General features: G+C 55.7%; 8 protein-coding genes across 8 annotated transcripts; 2 read left to right on the forward strand and 6 right to left on the reverse strand.

Annotated features, from left to right (window-relative positions):
• Positions 1 to 1,685: 1,685 nt before the first annotated feature.
• On the reverse strand, positions 1,686 to 3,379 carry FA10DRAFT_228127 (MFS general substrate transporter; the record flags this gene model as incomplete). The annotated part of the gene is made up of 5 exons (XM_025518737.1): positions 1,686 to 1,914; positions 1,979 to 2,321; positions 2,381 to 2,990; positions 3,048 to 3,177; positions 3,234 to 3,379. 5 exons carry the CDS (start codon positions 3,377 to 3,379, stop codon positions 1,686 to 1,688), a joined length of 1,458 nt encoding a protein of 485 aa, XP_025378538.1.
• A 1,113-nt stretch (positions 3,380 to 4,492) lies between these two features.
• On the reverse strand, positions 4,493 to 6,162 carry FA10DRAFT_228107 (MFS general substrate transporter; the record flags this gene model as incomplete). The annotated part of the gene is made up of 2 exons (XM_025518734.1): positions 4,493 to 5,425; positions 5,503 to 6,162. Coding segments are annotated over 2 exons (1,593 nt in total), but the record flags the coding sequence as incomplete, so codon positions are not given.
• Positions 6,163 to 7,015: 853 nt separating this feature from the next.
• Positions 7,016 to 8,565, forward strand: FA10DRAFT_238793 (RraA-like protein). Its single transcript, XM_025519152.1, has 3 exons — positions 7,016 to 7,506; positions 7,570 to 7,698; positions 7,767 to 8,565. The coding sequence occupies exons 1-3, from the start codon at positions 7,444 to 7,446 to the stop codon at positions 8,283 to 8,285; spliced, it is 711 nt and encodes a 236-aa protein (XP_025378540.1). The 5' UTR covers positions 7,016 to 7,443; the 3' UTR covers positions 8,286 to 8,565.
• Positions 8,566 to 8,605: 40 nt separating this feature from the next.
• FA10DRAFT_249533 (glycoside hydrolase/deacetylase) lies at positions 8,606 to 9,709 on the reverse strand (the record flags this gene model as incomplete). Its single annotated transcript, XM_025519538.1, has 2 exons — positions 8,606 to 8,985; positions 9,052 to 9,709. The coding sequence occupies 2 exons, from the start codon at positions 9,707 to 9,709 to the stop codon at positions 8,606 to 8,608; spliced, it is 1,038 nt and encodes a 345-aa protein (XP_025378541.1).
• A 316-nt stretch (positions 9,710 to 10,025) lies between these two features.
• FA10DRAFT_238796 (putative SEC13-protein transport protein) lies at positions 10,026 to 11,528 on the reverse strand. The gene is made up of 6 exons (XM_025519153.1): positions 11,485 to 11,528; positions 11,342 to 11,413; positions 11,160 to 11,278; positions 10,880 to 11,094; positions 10,726 to 10,815; positions 10,026 to 10,664 (listed from the first exon to the last, which is right to left on the reverse strand). The coding sequence occupies exons 1-6, from the start codon at positions 11,485 to 11,487 to the stop codon at positions 10,114 to 10,116; spliced, it is 1,050 nt and encodes a 349-aa protein (XP_025378542.1). The 5' UTR covers positions 11,488 to 11,528; the 3' UTR covers positions 10,026 to 10,113.
• A 162-nt stretch (positions 11,529 to 11,690) lies between these two features.
• Positions 11,691 to 14,846, forward strand: FA10DRAFT_265211 (hypothetical protein). The gene is made up of 2 exons (XM_025520964.1): positions 11,691 to 13,433; positions 13,502 to 14,846. The coding sequence occupies exons 1-2, from the start codon at positions 11,734 to 11,736 to the stop codon at positions 14,736 to 14,738; spliced, it is 2,937 nt and encodes a 978-aa protein (XP_025378543.1). The 5' UTR covers positions 11,691 to 11,733; the 3' UTR covers positions 14,739 to 14,846.
• Positions 14,847 to 15,423: 577 nt separating this feature from the next.
• On the reverse strand, positions 15,424 to 18,742 carry FA10DRAFT_278188 (hypothetical protein; the record flags this gene model as incomplete). The annotated part of the gene is made up of 5 exons (XM_025523435.1): positions 16,862 to 18,742; positions 16,652 to 16,798; positions 16,440 to 16,591; positions 15,599 to 16,376; positions 15,424 to 15,542 (listed from the first exon to the last, which is right to left on the reverse strand). Exons 1-5 carry the CDS (start codon positions 18,396 to 18,398, stop codon positions 15,424 to 15,426), a joined length of 2,733 nt encoding a protein of 910 aa, XP_025378544.1. The 5' UTR covers positions 18,399 to 18,742.
• A 129-nt stretch (positions 18,743 to 18,871) lies between these two features.
• On the reverse strand, positions 18,872 to 21,421 carry FA10DRAFT_292256 (kinase-like protein; the record flags this gene model as incomplete). The annotated part of the gene is made up of 9 exons (XM_025524392.1): positions 18,872 to 19,240; positions 19,303 to 19,394; positions 19,463 to 19,974; positions 20,025 to 20,191; positions 20,247 to 20,427; positions 20,492 to 20,585; positions 20,647 to 20,722; positions 20,783 to 21,018; positions 21,098 to 21,421. 9 exons carry the CDS (start codon positions 21,419 to 21,421, stop codon positions 19,174 to 19,176), a joined length of 1,749 nt encoding a protein of 582 aa, XP_025378545.1. The 3' UTR covers positions 18,872 to 19,173.
• Positions 21,422 to 21,908: the final 487 nt, after the last annotated feature.

Here is a 21,908-nt window from a genome sequence, read left to right on the forward strand (position 1 = left end):
TCTTGGTCTGCCTCTGGGATGGCGTCGTCGTGAAGCGCCAGAACTGACTGAGGTGCATCTTCGTGATGAGGCGCGCGCTGCGTAAAGATGCGGACCATGCCGTCGGAGCTTCCCGTGACAATGTCCCCCGAAATGGGTAGGACTGCGACAGACCAGACAGACGTTACAGGTTGAGGGATTGAGAAATCTACTTCCGCAGCTGTGTGGGATCGTGAGTGTCTGAGAGGGGGGATTCTCTGAAACAGATGGACTTACTGTCGACATTCCATCCTCGCAGGAGGCCGTCTTCGCCACACGACACGACAAGCAGCCCACCATTCTGCCTGGAAGAGCCAAGCGATGCCACATCGTAGACTAGTGTGGCTTCCTTTGCATCTTTGGGGACGAGGACACGAAGCGCATCGCCGCCGTTTTGCTTGTTGTTGCTAGGCCTCCTGCTTTCGTCAAGAGACCAGACTCGAAGGGAACCATCGTTGGACGATGTGACGAACAGCTCCTCGCCTGGGTGGAGCTCTGGCAGATCTGTTATGCTCATCTTTCGATCCATACCCTCATGTGGCGGCAGGATGGCTAAGCCACGGACCACATCGCTATGACCCCGGTAGATGGCCTCGATCTCGTCTCGCTTCCACAGACGAACAAAGAGATCCGCCGAGGCTGTTGTTGGAAAAAGAGATCAGAAAGAAAGGAGTGAAGCAGGTTGCAATGCAATAGCATGCATGCTACCCACTAGTCAAATAACGTTCCCCGCCTGCTCTCGAAGAGAGGATGCCAGCATCCCAAACAGCCCTCTCATGACCCTTTAGCGTGTGGACGAGCTTCCACTCGCCAGAGCTGTCAGCCTTATGCTCGTACACCCTGGCGGTTGCGTCCCACGAAGCGGAGATCAAGAGGCATCTACCCTCTTCGGAGGCTGTTGACAGGTGGCAGACGTTGTCATAATGATCATTGAGCACCTGCCGCGGTTTCGATTGAGGCTTTTCGCTCGCCATCGACTGGGTCTCGTAGGAGAGGATCCGGGAATCGAGTCCGCCAAGAATCGACAATCCAGCATCACCGATGCCAGGAACGTGTGCGACGGCATTCTGATACCTCTTTGCCCCATAGGTCGCTCCTTGTCGCCAGGTATCCAGCCCCTGCGAGGTGTGTCGGTACCATGAACGTGCGGTCTCGTCCCTCGAGGCGCTATGAATCAGCTCCACCTCTCCTCCTGGTAGTGCCGAGGCGCAGACGCTTTTAACATCCTGCGTATGCCCTTTGAGCACATGCGAAAGCCGCCACGGTCTCTCGGCATCTATCACGAGGCCTCTTCTCCTCGTCTCTTCGCTCGTTGTCGTCATGGTATGTTAGAGTTCGGTTCTTCGCCCTTCCTTGTTTTGGTGGAGGGCAGGGCCAAAATGCGCACGGACCTTTTTTCTTCTTCGCCCTACCTCGTAGACGCTTCTCACACAAAGCAGGTGGTGATGTCCAACCTCTCAGCCTGTGTGAGCAAATGCTGTTGCTTTAGAATGAAGGGCTCGTTCAAAGAAGAATAATATTAGAAGACCGGTCTGGCACTGTTCATTGTTCCTTGGCCAATCGTTGAAATTCAGAAGCTACAGAAGATGAGGTGATCTAGCTAGTCTTGAAAGTCGACCGCGCCCGTATCAGACGACCGTACCTTGCAAAGACTGGTACACTCTTTCTTAGCTTCGAGTGAGAGAGAGAAAAGACATGGAGGGCTTACCAAACGGGATCGGAGAGAGGCAAGCTGCAACACAACCAAAGAGCGTGCCAATGTATTGGACGCCAATCCCGTGTGCTGCCTGCCGCATGAAGAGCGGAAAGGCAACAGCGAACATCGACCGCGTCATGGTCGCTGCAGCGAGCGCCGATGCGGCATATGGACCGTAGACCTGAACCACGTATGTGTTTCTGTCTCCTTTGATGTCAGACGCTAGAGCTCTGTAGAGGGTCATGCAGGTGAAAGGGCACTTACGTCGTGATGAAAATGAGCGAAAAGCCGAATCCGATCGGGATGGCGGCGAGTGCTGGCACGTACCAGGGCACTGACACAGGGTATCCACCTGCCCAACCGAGCCAAAAAATTCCCACGACAAGCGTTGGCGCAGCAATCATGGTCCCTCGAACTCGGTCTTCGTGAACGGGTTGGCGAGATCCTTTGTCGTACGACTTCTGAAGGGCGACATTGATGAAGATGTTGCAGAGAGCACCGCTCGTTGTACCAACGAAGAGGAAGAGGAACACAAGACCAACTTGGCCCAAAGTGAAGCCGTGACCTTCTTGCCAGATCACCGGGAATAGCTCGAGGAGGCCGTACACTGCAGGCCTTGATCAACAAAAGTGACATTATGAGGCTACGGCCCGGACGAAGACTCACTCAGACCAAAGATCAAAGACTGATACGCTGTGACGAGCCACATGATGGGCTCTTTGACGAGGATGTACCAAGGGCGTAGGATCGTCTCTTTTAAAAAGGATGAGATCCAGCCTCTCTCTCCTGCTTCTGCCTTCTTGCGGCTGTCTTCGACCTCGCGTGCGGAACGCAGGCTTTTGAGCATCTCGCCACCGAAATGTTGACGCAATTTCCTGGCTTTGGCAGTTAGAAGAACGGGCGAGTAAGTCTCTGGAAGGAAGACGAAGACGACAATCCACGAGAGCCAATCATAGCCGTAGAGAATCCAGAAGGTGTATCGCCAACCGATCGTCTGCGTTACGAATCCGCCCATCATTGGACCAAGACCAGGACCAGAAAGAACGGAGGCAGTGAAGAGGGAGAGAGCGATGGACTTGTGAAAAGGATCCCAGAGGTCGCTGATGATGCCAGCCGAAAGAGTGAGAGGTGCGGCTGCGAAGATGCCTGAGAAAAATCGGGTAACAAGGACGGTTTGGATGTTTTGGCCGAGCGCTTGACCGAGGATCAATTGCATGTTGACAAAGAAGGAGAGGAGCAGTGGGATCCGTCGTCCGATGTGCTCTGACATGGGCGACTGAGTTACCAATCAGTAACCATTGCAAACGAGGTGAGAGTGAAACATTTGCCTCACCCAGATCAAGGGCCCTGAGATATACCCCGTCAGAAACAGGCTGATGACGAGCGTCCCCACCTCTCGCCCCACACCAAATTCGCTTGCGATGGCTTGCTGGGTCGCGCTGGGGGAGGTTGACGCAAATGTGCTTCGGAATCACCTGCGTAAGTGCATACCGATAAAGATTGCGACGACAAGACTCACACGTTAAAAGCAAGATGACAGACGAGGCCGGTGTAAAACCATCGAGAAGCCTTTGACCAATTCTGAGGATTGCGGTGCGCATCGGCGTCGTCCCAATCTACGATGACGACGTCCCGTTCCTTCTGCTTCCCTTTCTGTTTTTCCATGACAATAGTGGTTTTTGCTGGCGATGAGGGTGCGATCGTATCGTCTTCGTCGCTGGCCTCATTCGGAGAAGAGTCTTCAACGACTGTCGGCGCGGTGGCAGAGACGTCATCATCCGTTCTTACGCAGTCTTTGCTGCCATTGCCGATCACCTCATTAAGTCCAGGCTGGTTCAGTCCTTTCTCGCCCCCATCAATAGAGGCGCTCCCAGCGAAACAATCGAGCGGTTCGTCCCAAGACCGAAGAAGGAACGACTTCCAACGCGGATCTCTCATGGTATGTGCTGGTGCAGAGACAAGGAGAACACAGTCGTCAAGATCAGACATAATTCTGTTCTGTTGCTTGCTTCTTGCCGTCCCGAAGGCAAGGGCCGCAATCCAGTAGTAGCAGTAGCAACGGTAGTGTAGCAGAAGTGCAGCACAGTATCGATCATATAAGATAATGAAGGCCTAAAGCGTTTGTCCCGTCGAACCCAGAGCAAGTTTGGCAGAGAAGGAATTGACGTCGTATCTCTGTAAGCAGAATTCCAGATTACGCATATTGCAGGGCTGTTTTCAGACAAATCTTCGAGCGCTGCCGGGTGAAGTGTGAAGACGAAGAGGACCGTCGAGTGGAACGATTTCGAAGGCTGATGCTAACTTTGGAACTTCGCTTCCCCGGCAAGTGAGCTCTAAATTTGTAGCACGTCTTAGCTCTCCGATCTTTGATATTTCCTTCCTTAGCCTCTTGAAGTTGCGTCATTGCAAAGATTGCAGCAAAGAAACCTTAGTCGAGCGTGTAAGCGGTCATCCTGATACGGTAGAACCCTCTCGTCAGTGCTGGAGAGTCCCGAGATTAACGCCTTAATTGGTCGTGGCCCCAGCGCTGAGAGATTCTATCCACGGAAGCTGATTGGTCCTTGGTCAAAAGGGCACCACTTTCTGTTTCATGTATGGATAAGATAAGGGACCAGGCTTTGGTCCTCAAGCTTCGACGAGAGATTAGATAGAGCAACCCTGTGGGTGTCAGTCTTGGGATCACAAAAGTGAAATTTGCAGCCAGGGAGATTGTAAGAAAGGTTCAATTGCCGCAAGATGAGTGAGTAGCTTTACAAAGAGAAGGATTTCATTTCCATTCTAACAATGGGATCGGGTATTTCCGTCTGGGTAGACATTTTCCTCTTCCTCTTCTTCCTCCTTTATTACCTTGTCTTCGTAAAAGCTGGAGCTGGGGTGTGCTGCAGAGGCCTGGCGCGCGAGCACAGAAGGCGTCTCTTCAATTGTCTCGAGCTTGGAGAGAGCCTTGTCATCATCGTCGTCCGCAGCAAAACGGCTGGCTCCTCTTTGCCGCAAGTGATGATCCTCTAAGCTGATAGTCTCGCCGCTCGGATGTGCATTCTCCATCGTTCCAATCGTCGTGTACGTCGTCTCGTCAAGCTGCTCTTCTGTCTCGACGATACGAACGTCCGTCGTTGTGAAGTCGCGTATACGAAAGATGATCATAGGCGCTGCCAAGACGAGCGACGCACCCAGCGAGGCCCAAGTGGCAACCAGCATCGTCATGAATGGGACGCCGTATGAGTCCAGCCGCCAAAAGACTGCGTTGCCCGCGCTCTGAAGGCCTTTGTAGAGAGAGTTGTAGTAGGCCAATCGGCGAGGATTGTTGGACAAGGCGCCCATGACCCAATAGGCGTACAACTGCCAACTGGAATCGCATACACCGCAGAAAAAGTAGAGAATCGAAACGCCGGCATAGTACGCCTTGCCCATCTGTAGCTCTTCGTAATCAAGGCGTTTTGGATTTTCTCGACTGAATGAGTGTTGGATGTGGTATGTGGGACCCCAGACGGCCATGACGAGCGCTAGGACGATGCAGAAGCCAATCTTGGCCCGTGTTCTTCGTGAGAAGCGAGGGGAATCCAGAATCAAGCCGAGCAAGGGCGCCGTCATTGCCTGGGCGATCCAATAGAGTAGCGAGTTGAGGGCTCGTGATCGGATGGAGAATAAGCCAAGATTGAAGCAGTTGAAGTGGTAGGCATAAAACGAGTTACTGATGAAGAAAAAAGGGACCTTTTGGGCGCGCAGCGTGGTCAGTATCATCTTCCCCTCCGTCTACTTTCCAGCAATCACGAAACGTTTACACGCACCATGAGCAAGAATATGGGATCCGACCAGAAGCAGTGGACCAGGCCTTTGAGCTCCGAGACGAAAGTCGGATGCCTCGGGGTGATGACGCGGGTACCGTCAGACCGAGTGATCTTGCGAGGCGGCATCATGGTCCACGGGAGGAAAATGGCAAGGAAAGTGAGACCCAAGACGACGGAGTAGCCTGCCGTGCTGACGCTGCCTTGGGACCTGTCAGAGGTTTCGCCCAGGAGTAAGGCAGCACCGATGACGTCGCCGAGATTAAAGAGGGCCCACGGAATCGAAAGCCAAACGCCCTTTTGTGACTCCGTGGGAAGCGAGAGGATCAATGTACCGTAGGCTGTCCACAAGAGGCCGGCCGTGATACCAAGGATGCAGCCGGCAGTGATGACAAAGGCATCGACTTTGGGGCCGACGATGTGGGATGTCAGAAGAGCAGCAATGTAGAGACTGTAACCCGTGGAGCCAATGCAGAGCGTTGCTCGCAACCCCAAGTAATTGGCCACCGATCCGCCCAGAAGCCCAGAGACCGCGAAGCACGCGTATAGGGCCGTGAGCGAGTCGCTCGCTAGCTTTGCGTCTCTCAGCCCCGCGCCGCCCACAGATGTGACGGCATTAAACAGCCCCGGGTTGAGAAAGAGGATCAGACCCAGGATGACAACCTAGAGCCGGACAGTAAGCTTTTGATGCCCTTTGGCCAGCATCGAAGGTTAAAGAGCTCACTTGAAAGAGGGGGGAGGCATGCATCCTACCCCACCAGTTCTTTGGCGTCTCGGCCCGGCGTGCCAGAGCGACGCCCTGCTCAGAATTGTCAAAGTCGGTCCTCGAAGACATTAGGTCGGCTCTCGCCGCCTCTAGGCGGGTTGACACGGCCTCCATCGTCGCCGTCTGGAAATCACCTTGCCCGTCTTTAATGACAGACGACTGAGGTGAGAGCAGGAGGTGCAGCGTTTGGTGGTGGAAGCAGAGAGGGTGCTTCTCTTCTGTAACCGAGGCGATGAGGCAGGCACACGGTGTTCTTCCCACCCACTGACAGACTACCCTAGAACCTTTTTAGCTTCACCACAGTCGTAGGGCAAACGTACCGCCAACCCACTTTTTTTTTTCTTCGGTCTAAACTTTAGTCCGATGCTTATCAGAGAGCAGCCACGGTTGTCAGAGGGACAGAGTGCCAGGATGTTGTTTTGCTTGGCCTGCCAATCCAGCGCTAAAGCAACTCCAAGGTACAGAAATGATTATCACTTGCGTCCGGACAAAATTTTATATAGTGAAGAATTATCGAGCAGCTCCCTTAGCGGGCATTAGAATCAGAGCGCGTTGAGAGCGTCGCAGCGTGCTCCTCGTCAAAATCCCAGTCCCACAATCTGCCACTGCATGCTGGCAGTGGCAAGAGGAACGCTTCGATGGAAAACGTGAAGAGCTGCATCATGCCCTTCGAATGTGCTCATGTAACGTGGCTCTCACTGGAAGCTAACTGGCAGGCCACTCGAAAGCTTTGACCAGCCCCCCGCAAGATCTTCGGAGGGCCTCTTTGAACCCTGTCTTTGCCTGAATGTGTGGCGCAGAGCTGTTCTCTGACGGCCTTTGTAAGGCTAGAGAAACGAAAAGCTTTAAGGCTGGCCAGGGAGGCACTCGGCTGCACCTGTAACAGGTGTATTGCCCTCCTTGAAAGCATTCGAGGTGGACCATTAAGGCCAGGCGCCTCGACAGTAGAAACGTCACCGTCAACGCAAGAAGTGGTGTACTGCACGTGGTTTTCACGCTCGGGCCATTCTCATTTATCGAGGATTTCCCCATCCTCCCCGGAGATGGCGGGCGGAATCTGATCGGCACAGCCAACGATCAGCAGGCAACCACCTCTTTTCGTCTCCAGACGAAGGATACGGCTGAGGACTGACGGACGACGCAGCGACAACAGCGGCGGCGGCGGAAAGGAAGGCAAGATGGCAGCGGCAAAAGGGACCAAGGAACTTGTCTCTCTGCTCGAAAAATTTGGGACATGCGAGGTGGGTTGTTACCGGATCGATGGAGTTCATGTTGAAGCATCAGCTCAAATCGAGACGCTATAGATTGCAGACGCTCTGGTCAAGCTCAAGAACCGGTCGGGCGGGCATCTCCCTGGAATCTTTGCGCATGCGCCTCGGCCTGACAAGGCAGGCCCCTCGACGGGCATCTGTGGGCCGGCTTTTACCGTTGAAGTGCGTCCTTGTCTCTCAATCATAGGGTGGAACTTCGACTGACCGAATGAGGAAATGCGATTTGCTAGATGGTATCTCAGGCCGATGTTGATGCGCCCAAGCCAGATAAGCACTTTGTCGACGCGACCGAGGGCCATGAGGGCTGCGTCATGGTCATCAGCGCGCCGCCCGAAACGCGCTCCGCCATCTGGGGCGGCCTCATGACGCTGCGGGCCCAGGCGCTGGGCGTCAAGGGCGTCGTGCTTGACGGCCGCTGTCGCGATCTCGAGGAGCAGTGGGACTCTGGCTTCAGTATTTTTGCGCGCTCCCACTCGACCCTCGGTCAGTCGCCGTTCACCAGGCCCTCGCGTTTCCAGGTACCCCTCTCGATTGCCGACCCGACGGCACCGAGTTTTCCCTCCACGACGATCGCGCCCGATGATCTCGTCCGCGCAGACGTCGACGGCGTCGTTGTTTGTCCCCGCGCCGATGTCCTGGCTGTCGTCGAGGCCGCGACAAAGGCGCGCGAGGTCGATGAACGGTGCAAGGAGGACCTCCTCCAGGGAAAGGGCGTCAAGGAGACATTTGCCAAGTGGCGCGGAAAGTAGATCCTTGATACACTCTCCTCTAGCTGCTACTGTTGCTGCAATTCGACCACTGCTACATGCTTCTTCATGGACCGTCGCGCGTCGACCGTAAAAAAGTGCACCGTGTCCAACTTACTTCACATCTCCTTTCGCATCATGTGAAAGTTGTTCAGACGAAAGCGACAGACACCGGAAGAGCGGAGCCTTTGGAGGTTTCTTCAAGACGGGAAGGGAAGTGCTTGAGCGGAGGGTGTTCCCCCATCTTTACAGCGAGCTGCAAAGTTTGTACACCAGCAGGAGCAAAGAAAAAGAAGATTCAATGGCGAATGCAACTCTTGATTTTATTGCTGAGGAGGATACGTTTTTCTCCAGTGATCTGCGATCTCGTCCCGTGTCGCGACCCAAGCCAGTCCTCTCTGCTCGTGCTCCTTGACATATTCGACAAATCTGGTCAAACCGGCCAATCTCCCCGGCCTGCCGACCATGCGGCAATGCAGGCCGATGGACATCATCTTTGCCTCGCCCGCCTGGCCTTCTTCGAGGAGCACGTCAAAGGCATCCTTCAGGTAGGTGAAGAAGTGGTCCGAGGTGCTGAAGCCAGGTGCGATGCCAAATTTCATGTCATTGTTGTCGAGCGTGTAGGGAATGACGAGCAGGGGCGGCGAGGCCTTTTCTTTGGACGGTGACGGAGACTTGACGTAGTAGGGCAGATCTTCATCGTCTTTCGGAGACGCGGTTCATCATCGGAGTGAGATGGGCTACACTGCAGAAAGAGGCACAAACTCACAAGCGTCTGAGTCGTAGTACTGCTCGGCCATGCCCAGATCACGATACGTTTCGTAGACAATTCTCCGCGTCTGCAAGCTCTGCCTGCCCGTGTACCAGCCACGGGGTGTTGTCTTGCCATCAGACGAAGCCTTGGCAAGTGCCTCGATGGCCAGCTTGACGTGCTGCGTCTCTTCCTGCTCCGACATGGATGCGTAGTCGATCCACCGCCAGCCGTGCGACGCAACCTCACACTTGGCCTCTTCCATCGCCTTGGCAACGGAAGGGTTGAGCTGCACGGCCCTGCCCACAGCCCACGAGGTGAATCGGAGGTTGTGCCGCTTGAAGAGGGCAAGTATCCTCCAGAAACCCCGATGGGCACCGAACTCGTACTGCTGCTCGACGTTGAGGTTACGATGTGCCTTTGGAGTGCCTACCGTGGGTCCCACGCCATTCTCTGTTAGAAACACCTCGGCATGGCCGTCATTTTCGTTGTAGTTCTCCCGTGAGACGGTCGACGACGACGAGGTGCCGATGTGCTCGGCGCCTTCTTCGTAGTTGACGACAAACGAGACGCAGATCTTGGCCCCACCTGGCCAGCGAGGGTCTGGAGGCGTGGCACCGTAGCCGAGGAGCTCGCGGCGCGAGTGGTCGACTCCCAGGTCGAACACCGTGGACATGGTTGTAGGGTGCTGCGAATCTTCCTGTTCTGCTTCAGAGCTTAAAAAGATAGACAGACGCGGAACCTCGGCCGTGCGAAGGAAGATCCGGCGTCGCACTAAGGGCAGGCTTATTTTCGTATAATGCTACCTTCCACTTTTGGCTTCGCGTGGAAAGCACAGACTTGAAATGAGACCATGGCAGGAAGAAAGGCACCAAACTCGTGACGATGCTAAACCGCCCCAGGGGGCGAGCACGAAGTCCGAGGTCACGGCGAATGATGATGTGTCGTGGCTGACGCAGCTTGTGCACATCATCAGCTTCCTTTGCGGACAGGTCCTGCTGATGGACGTGTGATCATTGCAAGAATTTGGTCTACAGGAGCATCGATCAAATTGCCAGGACAGGAATCGTTTTCTACATCTTAAGCAGCAAGCTCGCTGACGCAATCCCAGCCTCCCTTGATGCCCTCCTTGAACAAGTACACTTTTCCGTCTCCACAGCTAACGGCCAGGACGTTGCCGCTGAGACTGAAACTTGTCCTCCAGACCGTATCCTTGAATTTCCCGTCGTCGCCTGCCGCCGTTCCTCCCGGTGAGAGTTTCGTCTTCGTCCAGGGGCCGGAGCCATCCTTAGTCCACACCAAGACTGTCCGATCCTGGCTCGCCGAGGCCAGATAGGATCGAGGCAGTCCGATGTTAGGGGAGAAGCAGACGTCTCGGATCCAGTCTGTGTGGCCCGTCAACTGCTCCACCTCGATCCATCGGTTCTGTTCTTGACTTAGCTCCCAGATCTTGATGACATTGTCGCAGCCAGCGCTGGCAAAGCGTCGAATCGGACTGGACTGGGCACCGTTGGCGTCACCGGCAGTTTGTCCCGTCAAAAGCGACCCAGGTTGTGTTGCAGGTTGCCACGAAACCGCATTACAGCCGATTGGATGGGCGGCCACCATATCGACGGCCCACGTGCCATCATCTGGTCCAGTGATGCCCTAAGCCGTCACGCCCTCAATCAGCAACTTACTACAACTACTCACTGTTGAAGGTCAAGACTGAGACGTTGCCATCGCTCGAAGCACATGCCAGGACCGATCCAAGCTCATGCGGAGCCCAGGCGATTGAATTGACTGAGGAAGAGGGATACCTTTAGTGCCGATTACGGGAAGAGCGATTCACTTCCAAAGCACTCACCGCTTGCGCTATGCATCCCATGCTCCTTGATCTTTGTCCAGCCTCCCGATCCAGCGCCCGTCGACCCATAGGATCCGTAAGTGTTGGTGCCAGTAGTGCCAGACCCCGAGCCATTGTCCTTCCAGATGATGACTTTTCCATCGTACGAAGCAGAAGCGAGGATAGGCCCAAATTTAGGGTGGGCCCAAGCCACTTGCCAGACCGGCCCCTCGTGGCTGTCAATGAGCATATGGTCAGGCTTCTGCAGTGCTACATTGAACGTGCTGCGAGAGCTACTCACCCTCTCAGAGTTTCTCCCTGTCCCGAAGCGTTGCCGTCGACGACATCGAACACCTTGACAGTGCGATCGCTGGAGCACGTTGCCAGTTTCCTTCCGTAGTAGTCTAGCTGCGCATCATGCTGTGGATAGTCACCCTAGATTAGAGACCCGTTCCCACCCTGATGCTGCCGAAACGCTCTTACAATCATGTCCTCGTGCATGGTCTCGACGGGGCGAGGCGCCTCGCTCAAGGCCTGTGCATTGCTGGAAGGTGCCTGGTGAGGAACGAGATGACGCGTGAGTTCCACATTCGCTTCTCCTCTTCGAGACGGTATCCAGAGCTCACCATCGTGCAAGCTATATCCTGCTTGCGGAGAGAGAAAGCGTTTGTGCGCTGACCAGTGAACGCGTCGAAGCTAGCGACGACTTGGCTGCCAACGTGTGACTGCCGGTGGTGACCAATGAATTGTCACGTGGGGTCGCGAAGCCTAAATTTCTGTCACTCCGCCTCCCCGCCTATTCTGGGAGGAGAATCGGGCTTTTCTCTGTCCTCAACCAGGGAGGAGCAGGCTATGGCACCGGACCGGCATCCGCGATGGACCCGCGACCCATGACGTCGATGAGCCATCAGTTCTCACCTTCCATGTCACCGTCGGCTTCCGGCTCTTCAGCGCCACCTTCGATGCTCCAGACCGGTTCAGGCCCGCAAGCTTCAGCCGCAACCAAGCCTGTTCGCACGACAGCCGATCACAGCCTTAGCTGCGCCGAGTGTCGTCGGCTGAAGCTTAAGTGCAATCGTCAATGGCCGTGCGAGACTTGTGTGAAGCGAAACATCGCTCACCTCTGTCCCGACGACACGCAGAAGAAGGAGAAGAAGCAAGCCGGCAGCTCTCGTTCTGCAGATGCAGAGGGCACGGCGGTGTGGGACAAGTTGGGCGAACTGGAGCGAAAGATTGATCTGCTCGTCTCGGCCCAGCTATCATCACACCCTCAAAGGCTCAAGAATGACAGTACCACTAATCTCTCTATGCCGTCAGGCAATGGTTTACTCCACGACCTGGCAGACCTAGCTGCTGATCAAAGGTATCGGAGCAGGCCCAGGCGACCTAGCGAGAGCAATAGCAATAGCAGTAACAGCAAGATGACAGCAACCTCAAAAAGCAATGCTCAAGGAACTCTCACAATGGGACCCGACGGAAGAGCGCTCTACCATGGACCAAATGCTCACTCAGTCTACTTTGCTCGCGAGCTGGAGGAAGAAACACAGGAGAAGGGGCTCAAGAAGATCGGAACAGCAGAGAAGAACAAGGAAGCGTCCCCGGAGCTGGGCCAGGCGATACCTGCTGGAGTTGCAACTCGTCCAGGCTCGCCTTTTAACCCCGTTACATCTCCTGGGGCCGCTGCTCTGCCTTTGCCCCTTTCGGCGTCGACTCCCCGATCCGATGGCCTCAACGATTCGTCTGCCCTCATGTGGACTACCCCAGGTCTTCGCTCGCCACATAGCTCAGCAGCCATCTACGCTCACTTGCGGCAGTATCTACCGACCAGAGATGCTGCCTGGCGGATGTTCCAGGTCTGTGACGCATGTGTCACATTCATGTGGGACCCGATCCCTTTCCACGACTCCATCGACCACATCTTTGGTGCCGTCTACCAAGACGAGGGACCTGTGGAGAAGCCACCGCATCCCCACGTCCTCTCGCTCGTATTCTCAACGATGGCTTTAGGCATCTTGTTCGACGTGCGACGACAGCTCAACGACCCATTAGGCAAACAGATGTACGTTTGCGCATGGTCAGCCTTGTGCATGTCAAACTTTACCGAGGGCCTTGGCCTTGACGGAATGGCGGCCCTATCTCGCTGCATTGTCTACCTGACGGGACGACGTGGTGGCAAATATGCCGAGAGCGCCTATCCGCTTCATGGTACCCTCATGCGCTTGACCATCTCATCCGGCATGCACCGCGACCCTGCCGCTTGGGACGTCCCCGTCACGACCTACATGGCCGGAAGATCGAGAGAAGAAGCCAAGGAGGCCGAGAGGGAGAGACGTAGAAGGCTCTTTTGGGACCTTCAGTGCATGGATGTGCTCCGCTCACTCTCTCTCCACCGGCCTCCCTCGCTCCTCGATCGGTACGTCGACACTCTTTTTCCCGCCGAATGGAGTCTCAACAACTTGAGCGAGCAGAAACATCAGAGCAAAGGCCTGTTTCATGCCTTCAAGTGTATCCAGACGCGAATCTATGATCGCATGCTGGACGAATGCCTATGCACCAACAACGCCACCAACTACGAGTGAGTCATGGAAGAGGACTCGGCGTATCTCTTCGCTATCCGCTTGACTAACAGAGAATTTCGTGCAGGGCAACGATGAAGCTCGACGAGGAGATCAAACACCTTATTCGCCTTGTGCCTCCCTATATGCAACCAGCACTGGATGAGGTCGAGCCCTCCGCGGACCCCTACAGCGCTCTGGAAAAGGCATACACCGACAAAGATGCAAGAGATAACCTCATTCTTGAGATGCAGCGTTACACGAATCTCGTCAACATTCATCAGGGTCTCATCCTTTTGCACCGCACTTGGTTCAGTCGAGCTTTACAGAAAGATGCCGAGGACTCGGCAGTGGAACAGGCGAATCAGCAGCCATTCCCTGGTACGAACGACGAGGAGATATGCGATGTTGGGCCTTTCGCTCACAGCGTTCGGACGGTCCTCGCATCTTCCTCCGAGACCATCCTTCTCATTCGCGCGCTGTGGTCTCGACAGCCAGCGTTGACGAACAGGTGGTTCTTCTACTGGAATCTGTGCTTTTCAGCGGCAGTCTGCTGTGCGCTCTACGTCATTCGAGCACCGAAATCAAAGGCGGCGCAAGGCGCATTGAGCGACGTAAGGGCGGCCATTGGGCTATTGGAGAAGGCCAAGGTTGGCTGGAGACCGCTTGAGGTACCCTACTCCATCTTAAGGCGATTGGAGGCCAGAGGCACGTCGAAGATCAGGCAGGGGAGCGACGATTTTGCCTCATTCAGGCTGCAGCGGCAGCAACAGAGCGACGAACGGCAGAAGAGGGCGGCGCTGGAAGATGGAGGTGACGAGGAGGAAGAGGACGATGGCATGGAGCTCATTGGCCAAGAGCGGCGACCGACCAAAAAGAAGAAAGTGGGAGGTGTGGACCAACGCACTGGTGCCTCAGGATCGACGGCGACGGCCAGCAACGGCGACTCGCCGGATCTGTTCTCCAATTCTAACGATTCGTTCGCGACAGGCTACCTTGCAGCAGCGGCAGCAGCCGCTGTGGGCGCGCCAAGCCAATCGATGTCCAACTTTGGCATGGATGTGACAATGAGCAGCAGAAATGGTGACCCATTCCCGCTTGCTCTTGCCCCCTTACGACAACCTGCACAGCCTTTCACAGATCCGGATGCACCTCCTTCGTCCTCTTACCCACAGACAAGCTATCCGCTCACAGACAACACCGCCTTGGGTAATTCTGCAAGTGCAGGTGGCGGCACAGAAGCGAGCCTTTGGATCCAGCTCCTGTCGAGCGGAATCGAATGGGGCGACGACCTGTCTAACATCGACAGCCTCTTCTCGTCGTGAAGTAGGTATATGTGCTACCGTCATTAACTCTGCCCCTCTTTTCACTCAATGTAACTTAGCTGTAAACAATCTGTTTTCCTGTGTAATGGAACGATGAAGTAAAGAAGCCATCGATTTTCTTAGCATGCACAAAGTGGAGAACCGGTGGCAAGAGAAAGAATGCAGAAAAGGAGCGACGAAGAGTCACTACTATCGGTAGAACATCGGCTCCGGTGGTCTTGACTGCGCAGTCGTACTAGGTGGGTGAGCAGAAGCGGGTGCGGAGGAATTAGTAGCAGTCGGCTGCGGTGGTTGAGTATGCTGCAGTGCAGCCGACGATAATCGGCCTGGACCCGCACCAACACCCGGTGGCGCTGGTGGGCCCGCGGCCGATGCTGGACGAGGGTGAGCTACGGAGGGAGAGCCTGCCGAGTTGCCTCCCCCCGCCGAAGACGCCGCCGGTGCTACTCCTGCTGCTGCAGCTGCATGTTGCCCCGGAGGCAACGGCCGCTTGGAATACCCGAATGCATCAACTTCTTGGGCACTTGACGTGGATGGAGGCCTTGCGTAAGCAAGCGAGCCGCTGGCAGAATGGGGCACTGCCGTGCGATCCGCTGCCGAGGGCCCAGAATGTGATGCTGCATTGGAAGGCATCGACCTGGACGATGCACCAGAGGAGAAGCTGATTGGCGGTCGACCGACCGACTTATAACTTTGGCTTGCAGAGGCCGAAGATGAGCCATTCGCGTATGCTTTCATTTCGCGATCCTCTTGAGGATGGATCATTGCTGCCTGTGACACTGTCGCAGATGGTGATGAAGGTGGCTGTGCATGATGCAAATGCCCAATCGGAGGTGATGGCATCCGGGGTAGAGGCCCACCTCCGTAGGGTTGCTTGTCATAGTGGTGCGGTTGCTGCTGCGACCGCGGCTGGTGGTCTGCCGATGGGTACGCATGGCTCCTCGCCGACCGCGAAGGATGCTGGGGAGCTGCCAATGGCGCAGGATGATGAGCCTCGTAGCTTGGGCCAGGAGATATGGGCCTTCCATATTGATCCACAGCGTAAATTCCTTGTTGAGGCGGAGGGAGCGGAGGAGGCTGTGGAGCTGGAGGCCGATGAGCATCGTAGGCACGATCGTAGGGATCGGCATTGTACCCGTCGTTGTAGCGCGCGTCCCTGGGCACTGCTCCACTGGTGTACGGTCCGACACCACCTCCACCACCATAGGCGCTAATATACCCGCTCGGACCAGCGCCGGGCCCTACCTCATGCCCATAGACCGCATAGGGATCTGCGAGCTCTTCAGGTCGATAATAGCCTGGCGGCAGACCAGACATTCGTGCGTCGCCTTGAAGCGCGATCCCCATCCGCTCCATGTCGGTCCATGCCTCATGATCGTCGAGACCACGCAAATCAGGAAAGGCGACATAATTATCCATATCGTCTGTTGCATCTGGGCCTTGGACCCTTCGCTTGCCGCGCGATTTTGCCTGCGCCTGTCGGAGCGCAAGGTCGGGGAGCGGAACGAGCTCTGTTTCAAACATCTGGTGCTGTCGAGCGGGGCGGGGCGCATCCAACGATCTCTTTTCTCGGTCCAGTTTTCGCCGCTTCCTCGAAAAGTCGTTCATTTGTTGCCTTCTCAGCTCCGCTGCATCGTGCTGGGAAAAGAAAAGACACGGATCAGAACACGGTCGTAAAGAGAGATCTAGTCGCAGACTCACTCTCCAGTGGCTCCAGGCAGCGGCCTCCTCTGAGCTTGCAACTCTTGCATACTGCTTTTGCTGCTCTTCGAACCAGAGCTCGACAAGCTTGAGTCGCCTTTCTCGCCGGAGCTCGATGAGATTGGTCAGGTGGATAAGATCGGGATGTGTGCCTGTCAAGAGGCAACGTGTCAACTCTGGCAGACGCGCAAATACACACCTTCTTGACTCACCCTTGTAGATCATCTCGCTCTCCTTTGACACTTCCTCCATTCTCTCAACGTAGAGCTTGTCTCGCAGGACGGCAAAGCCGATCTCGATCTTTGTCAGAGCTTCCATGGCTTCCTGCCTCTTCAATGCCGCTTCATCCGTTGCTGGCTCTGAAGAGAGCTGTGTTAAGTCGTTGCTGCTGCGCCCAATGCTCACATATTCAAACAGCTCACCTTCGTCATGACCAACGTCTTCTACATCTTGAGCTGGCGTGCCGGGCTCCTTTGTGCCGGCGTCCTCATCTTCATCCACCTTGACCTCTTCGTCGCGGCGTTCCTCCTCCTCTTTAGGCGAGGGCTCGCGCGAGGTAGCGGCGCTGGGCGCTGCGCTCCCATCGACGCCCTCGATAGTGATGGCTGGGGCGCCTGCCAGCATACCGCCTCCCAAGCCTCCCCTCTTGGCCGCTTTCCGCTTGGCAGCACTCGAGAGCTGAGCCAAGGCAGACATCTCGGTGCCTTTGGTGGGACTCGCTTCTGTTGCATCTTCGTCTTCGTCGTCCTCCTCGTCCTCATCCTCTTCCTCGTCTTCCTCCTCGTCTTCGCTCTCAGCTGCATCGCCCTCGTCATCCCCGTCCCCATCCTCGTCCTCGTCCTCTTCCTCGTCCTCCCCCTGTTCCGAGCTTGGCTGCAGGGGCGAAGCTGCGACGACTTGCTGCAAGCGAGATGACCCCTTGGAACGCTTTCCACCTTTCTTGCCCTTGACACGCCTCACAGAGCCGGCGATGCTGTCCGTGTCTGTGTCTTCGTCTGCTAGGGCCTGCTCCACAGCCTGTCCTGCACCAACAGCAGCCAGGGCGACCAGACCATCGAGTCCACTCTGAGCGTCTTGTTCCTCTTGCTCCTGTGTCGCTACGCCTCCTGTGAGCGCTGCCAGACCTTTGGCAGCCTCGTCTTCATCAGCGAGATCGCCTTCTCCATCCTCGTCATCCTCGTCTTCCTCATCATCTTCCTCTTCTTCCTCGACCTCGCCAGCGCCACCTCGCCTTGCTCCACCTTTGGTATTGCGCTTGCTGGGGGATGCGCTCAGCCTCGCGCTTGTCCTGCTGTTGGAAGCGGTCGCCGATACTTTGCGATTGGGCCTCGTGGCGCGACCCTCTTGGTACTCGTCGTCGTTCTCCTCTTCGTCCTCTTCCTCATCCTCATCCTCGTCCTCATCTTCTTCGTCTTCATCAGCATCTGCCCCGTTGGGGTTGCTGACAGGATCTGCATTTGAGACCTGCTGCTGTACTTCGAATGGCTCATCAGACAGATCGCTGTCATCACTGAATCCGCTTCCACCAGCCTGGCCTTTGACCTGCTGCTTTCGTTCCTGCCCGTCCTCGCCCTCGTCCGCGTCTGCCTCGCCGTCCGCATCCTCGTCGTCATCTTCGCCCTCATCCATCCTTGCATCCTCGTTCTCATCGGCCTGTTCTTGCTCAACGCCCTCTCTCTGAGCCCCTGCTTGCTCCTGCTCAAGCCCGTCCTGGAGAGCTTCGGCCCCGGCCTCAACCGAGTCTATGTCGGCCATGCCTTCGTCTTCCTCAAACGAAAGCGGTTCCGTATCAGCAGCTGACCCGGCTTCGTCGTCTCGATCTCCTCCCTCCTCTTTTGCCAGAAGAGAGTCTGCTTGCTGCGGTGCCGCCGTCGATGCTGCTGCTGCTGCTGCTGCTGTTGCTATTGTTGACTTGGAGGTAGAGGTCGAAGTGGATGCAGACCCACTCTTCGGTGGCATCTCTCAGCTCAGACCAGCTCAGTCGTTGCCTTTCAGTAGCTCCCCGCTCTTTGTAGCTACCCGTCGTCTTTGTGTGTCGCTCCGTGTCGCTCCTTTGCGCGATGCAGGTTCTCTGCGTGTCGCGAAGTGAACAGAAGGAGCAATGCTGCAGCCGATCGAGGCGTGGATGTCTGTGAGTGAGCTGTGCCAAGGGCCTTTGACCGGAGGTGTTGCTAGCGTCGGGCGGGCTAGACTCAGCACTCGCTTGACTCGAAGAGAAGAAGAGAGTCGCGGCTGCTGTCTAGTAGAAGGGCGTTGTGAGAGGGGGGATGCCCGTCGTCGTGGACCTTTGTCTGCTGCAGGTGCAGCTGCAATTCTCCAAATCTATCGCGCCCTTTGCTCGCTCCTCGCTCGCGCTTTTCTGTTCACACCAAGTCTGTGCGTCAAATCACGTGAACCGAAACGTTTTGTCACCCCAATGACCGATTTTCGCTTGAAGTTGCTGAGGGCGACGAATCACCAGAGGAAATGTGGATTTGGCGAAGGAATGAAGCGGGACAGAAGAGCACTGTACATACATGTATTGTGCGGGTAGTGTGTAAGGCGTTCGGAGGGTGATAATGACAAGAGGAGGAAGGGACAAAAGACTCTAGAATAAGTAAGGGGATGGTCATGGCGTGGTGCGATGAAGGGGAATATAATGCTACATGTTTCCAAAACCGAGGATGAGGATGCCGATGATGACGATAGACGAATGCGTTCTCTTCCTGTCTCCAAATGCTGGTGCCACTTGACATCACGGCGGGATTTCGTCCTCGGTGAGCTCAAAGAATGGGTGATGCAGCGCCTGATCCACACGTATTCTGCAGAGGAAAGGGAGAGGTCAGGGGGCGCGCAACAGTCAGGACATTATTCAACAACACACCTTTGTTCCGGGTCAAATGTCAGCAAACGCTTGATAAGGTGCTTAAACCTCGACTCGAACTTGGAAAAGCTCGGTGGACATCTGATGATGTCCTGTAGAGCAAGTCAAATCGGCATCAGCACCCTAACGTCTTGAGAACGAGACGGAATGCACGACTCACATCTAGGCTTTTCATCGCCTTGACGTATTTCTTCGACTGTTTTTGCGTATCCTTGTTGGGGTAGTCTAGCCGCCCATGCTTGAAGTAGGCCGGCAAGTAGGTCTCTGCCTTTCTCCTGTAATCGTCGGGCATGACACCTAAGACTGCCTCCATCATGGCGAGATGCTCGAGATTATCGTGTGTCTGGAAGAGGGCCTCGCCTGTGAAAAATTCAACAAGGATGCATCCAATCGACCATGCATCGCAGGGAAACGTCCACCCCATCTGAAGAATGATCTCCGGCGCTCGGTAGTGCCGCGTCGACACGACCATGCTGTGGTACTCGTCCTGGAAGGTGGCGCTACCAAAATCGATGAGTCGGATCTCGCTTTCCTTGAGAACCCGCTTGCGCTTGGAATTCGCCCGGCGCGTCAGTGGAACCAAGTCGTAGTCATGGTTGACCAGGAGGATGTTTTCAGGCTTAAGGTCGGTGTGGATGAGACCCAGGCGATGCAAGACTACGGCAGACTTGTCTGTGAGCAAAGAGCAGAACGTGGTGACTAGCCAGGAGGGGCACACTCACATGCGACACTCTGGAGAAGCTGCTTGGCGAACGACCAAATGTGACGACTTGGAAATGGAAGAAATGAGTTGTCCTTGAGAAAATCAAAGACGCTCTGTCCCAGCAGCTCAGAGACGATGCAGACGTGGTTGAGAAAGTCAAAGGTATCGAGGAGGTGGATGCATTTGCTACGAGGTGTCAAGTCAGCCTTCTTGTATCGTGGATAATTGGGATAAAACTCACTTCTGGTTGAGAGGATCATGCTGTCGCAGTGTGTCGAGGACCCTAATCTCGATCTTGCTGGCATCTCTGTACTTTTGTACGGCTCTGATAACCTTGATGGCGACCATCTTTCGCGTTTTGATGTCGTAGCACTCCACCACCTTGCCAAACGTTCCCTGACCCAACTGCCGGATAATTTGATCTGCAAGATCGAAGAGGTGAGCATCGAGCACCAGAAAACCGAGGAGAGAAGAGTGGCAACTCACATCGACCAGTAACATAGTCTCGACTGCGCACAATGAGATGACCCTCTTTGTCATCGACGGTGTGGGTCGGCGGTGGTGCGACATAACTGAGAGCCTGCAAATGCATTACAGCGTCAGCAAGGCCATGGAGCTTGCGCTACGGCCAGCACGCTCACCTCTCGGTCGACGTAGTGGTTCGTTGCCGCTGGCGCAGGATGAAGACCCCTCTCTCTGTCCACGGCCGCCTTCTCTCTGTATTGCAGGCAACTTTAGCCCAAATGTTTCATCAAAGGATCTACGGTGATGACTTACGCTGCATCGTATCTCCGCCTCTTTTGCAATGCCGTCTGCGTTTGCCCTGAAGCAGGCTTCGCTGCCAATGGCGAAGCGCCTGCCTTTCTCTTTCCCTTCGGCACAGTTGAGCTGGTGGCCGTTGCGTATGGATTCGCGAGCCCTGCTGCGCTATCAGAGTTATTCCATGCATGTTGCTGATGCTGGTTCGTCGAATTTGGCGGGCTAGTGCTATCTACCACGAAGACCTCGCGCTCCTGAAAGTGAAAGAGCAGACATAAGTGAGCACGAGCGGTAGAAAAGCAGGAGGGGAGAGAGAACAATTCGATGACCCACCTTGCCAGCAATGACCTCTCGAACCGAACTCTGCTTGGATGCAGATGCCCCATTGCGATACGAAGCCCCGTTGATTGATGGCCCCGGAACCAGGGTTGAGTGATGTTGGAGCATTGGGTTTGCCGACGTCGAACCGACCGCTGTCCCACCTGTGATGCTGCCGTTTGTGTGTCCGTACCCGTTGACGTCGTTACCATTACGGTGCGATGACGAGGACAGGGATGAAAGTGATGAGGAAGGATGGGAGCCGAGGTCCATGGCCTGGCCAAAGTCAGGCTCGTGGGCCGACCTCCGCGGCCGCTTTGCCCTTGGCAGCGCAGCCATGACGCGTTGCTGTGCTGAACCGGCCTGTCGAGTTGCGGCCGCTGGTGTGGTGGGAACCGATGATTCTTCCGTCGCTACTACTGCGGCTCCTGCTGTCGCGGATCCTGGCGCGAGTGGAGGGAATCGTTGAGGCTTGGATGGGACGACTTGGGTGCTTGCCTTGCCGTTGGTGCGTCCTTGCTGTCGACTGCCGCTGGCCCAATTGGCCGAGGTGGCGGCTTGCGATGCTATCGCCGCCTTTCGTCTTGGGCGACCGGCGCGCGAGAGAGGAGCGTCTGGATCGCCCGACGAGGCTGAATCGAGGCTGGCACTCGTCGTTGACGTGGTCGCCGTCGTGTCGCCGGTTGTATGCGCGTTCAGGTAAGGCTGCTCGGAGTGATGTTGCACTACTTGCTCTTGCGAGCGCTGTTCCTGCTGGATCGTTGGATGATGATTGGGTGGCTGATGGTGATGCAAATTTGCAGCAGTAGAGGAGGAAAGAACGAGT

This window comes from Acaromyces ingoldii (assembly GCF_003144295.1).
Source record: "Acaromyces ingoldii strain MCA 4198 unplaced genomic scaffold FA10scaffold_2, whole genome shotgun sequence".
NCBI lineage: Eukaryota > Fungi > Basidiomycota > Exobasidiomycetes > Exobasidiales > Cryptobasidiaceae > Acaromyces > Acaromyces ingoldii.

Coding starts and splice junctions, on each gene's coding strand:
- FA10DRAFT_238793 (XM_025519152.1), top strand. CDS start 7,444: ATGGCAGCGGCAAAAGGGACCAAGGAACTTGTCTCTCTGCTCGAAAAA. Junction 7,507..7,569: donor AAAAATTTGGGACATGCGAG/GTGGGTTGTTAC, acceptor GAGACGCTATAG/ATTGCAGACGCTCTGGTCAA. Junction 7,699..7,766: donor GGCCGGCTTTTACCGTTGAA/GTGCGTCCTTGT, acceptor GCGATTTGCTAG/ATGGTATCTCAGGCCGATGT.
- FA10DRAFT_238796 (XM_025519153.1), bottom strand. Junction 11,095..11,159: donor CAGGGAGAAACTCTGAGAGG/GTGAGTAGCTCT, acceptor GCTCATTGACAG/CCACGAGGGGCCGGTCTGGC. Junction 10,665..10,725: donor CTCAGTCTTGACCTTCAACA/GTGAGTAGTTGT, acceptor TCACTGGACCAG/ATGATGGCACGTGGGCCGTC.
- FA10DRAFT_265211 (XM_025520964.1), top strand. CDS start 11,734: ATGGACCCGCGACCCATGACGTCGATGAGCCATCAGTTCTCACCTTCC. Junction 13,434..13,501: donor AACAACGCCACCAACTACGA/GTGAGTCATGGA, acceptor AATTTCGTGCAG/GGCAACGATGAAGCTCGACG.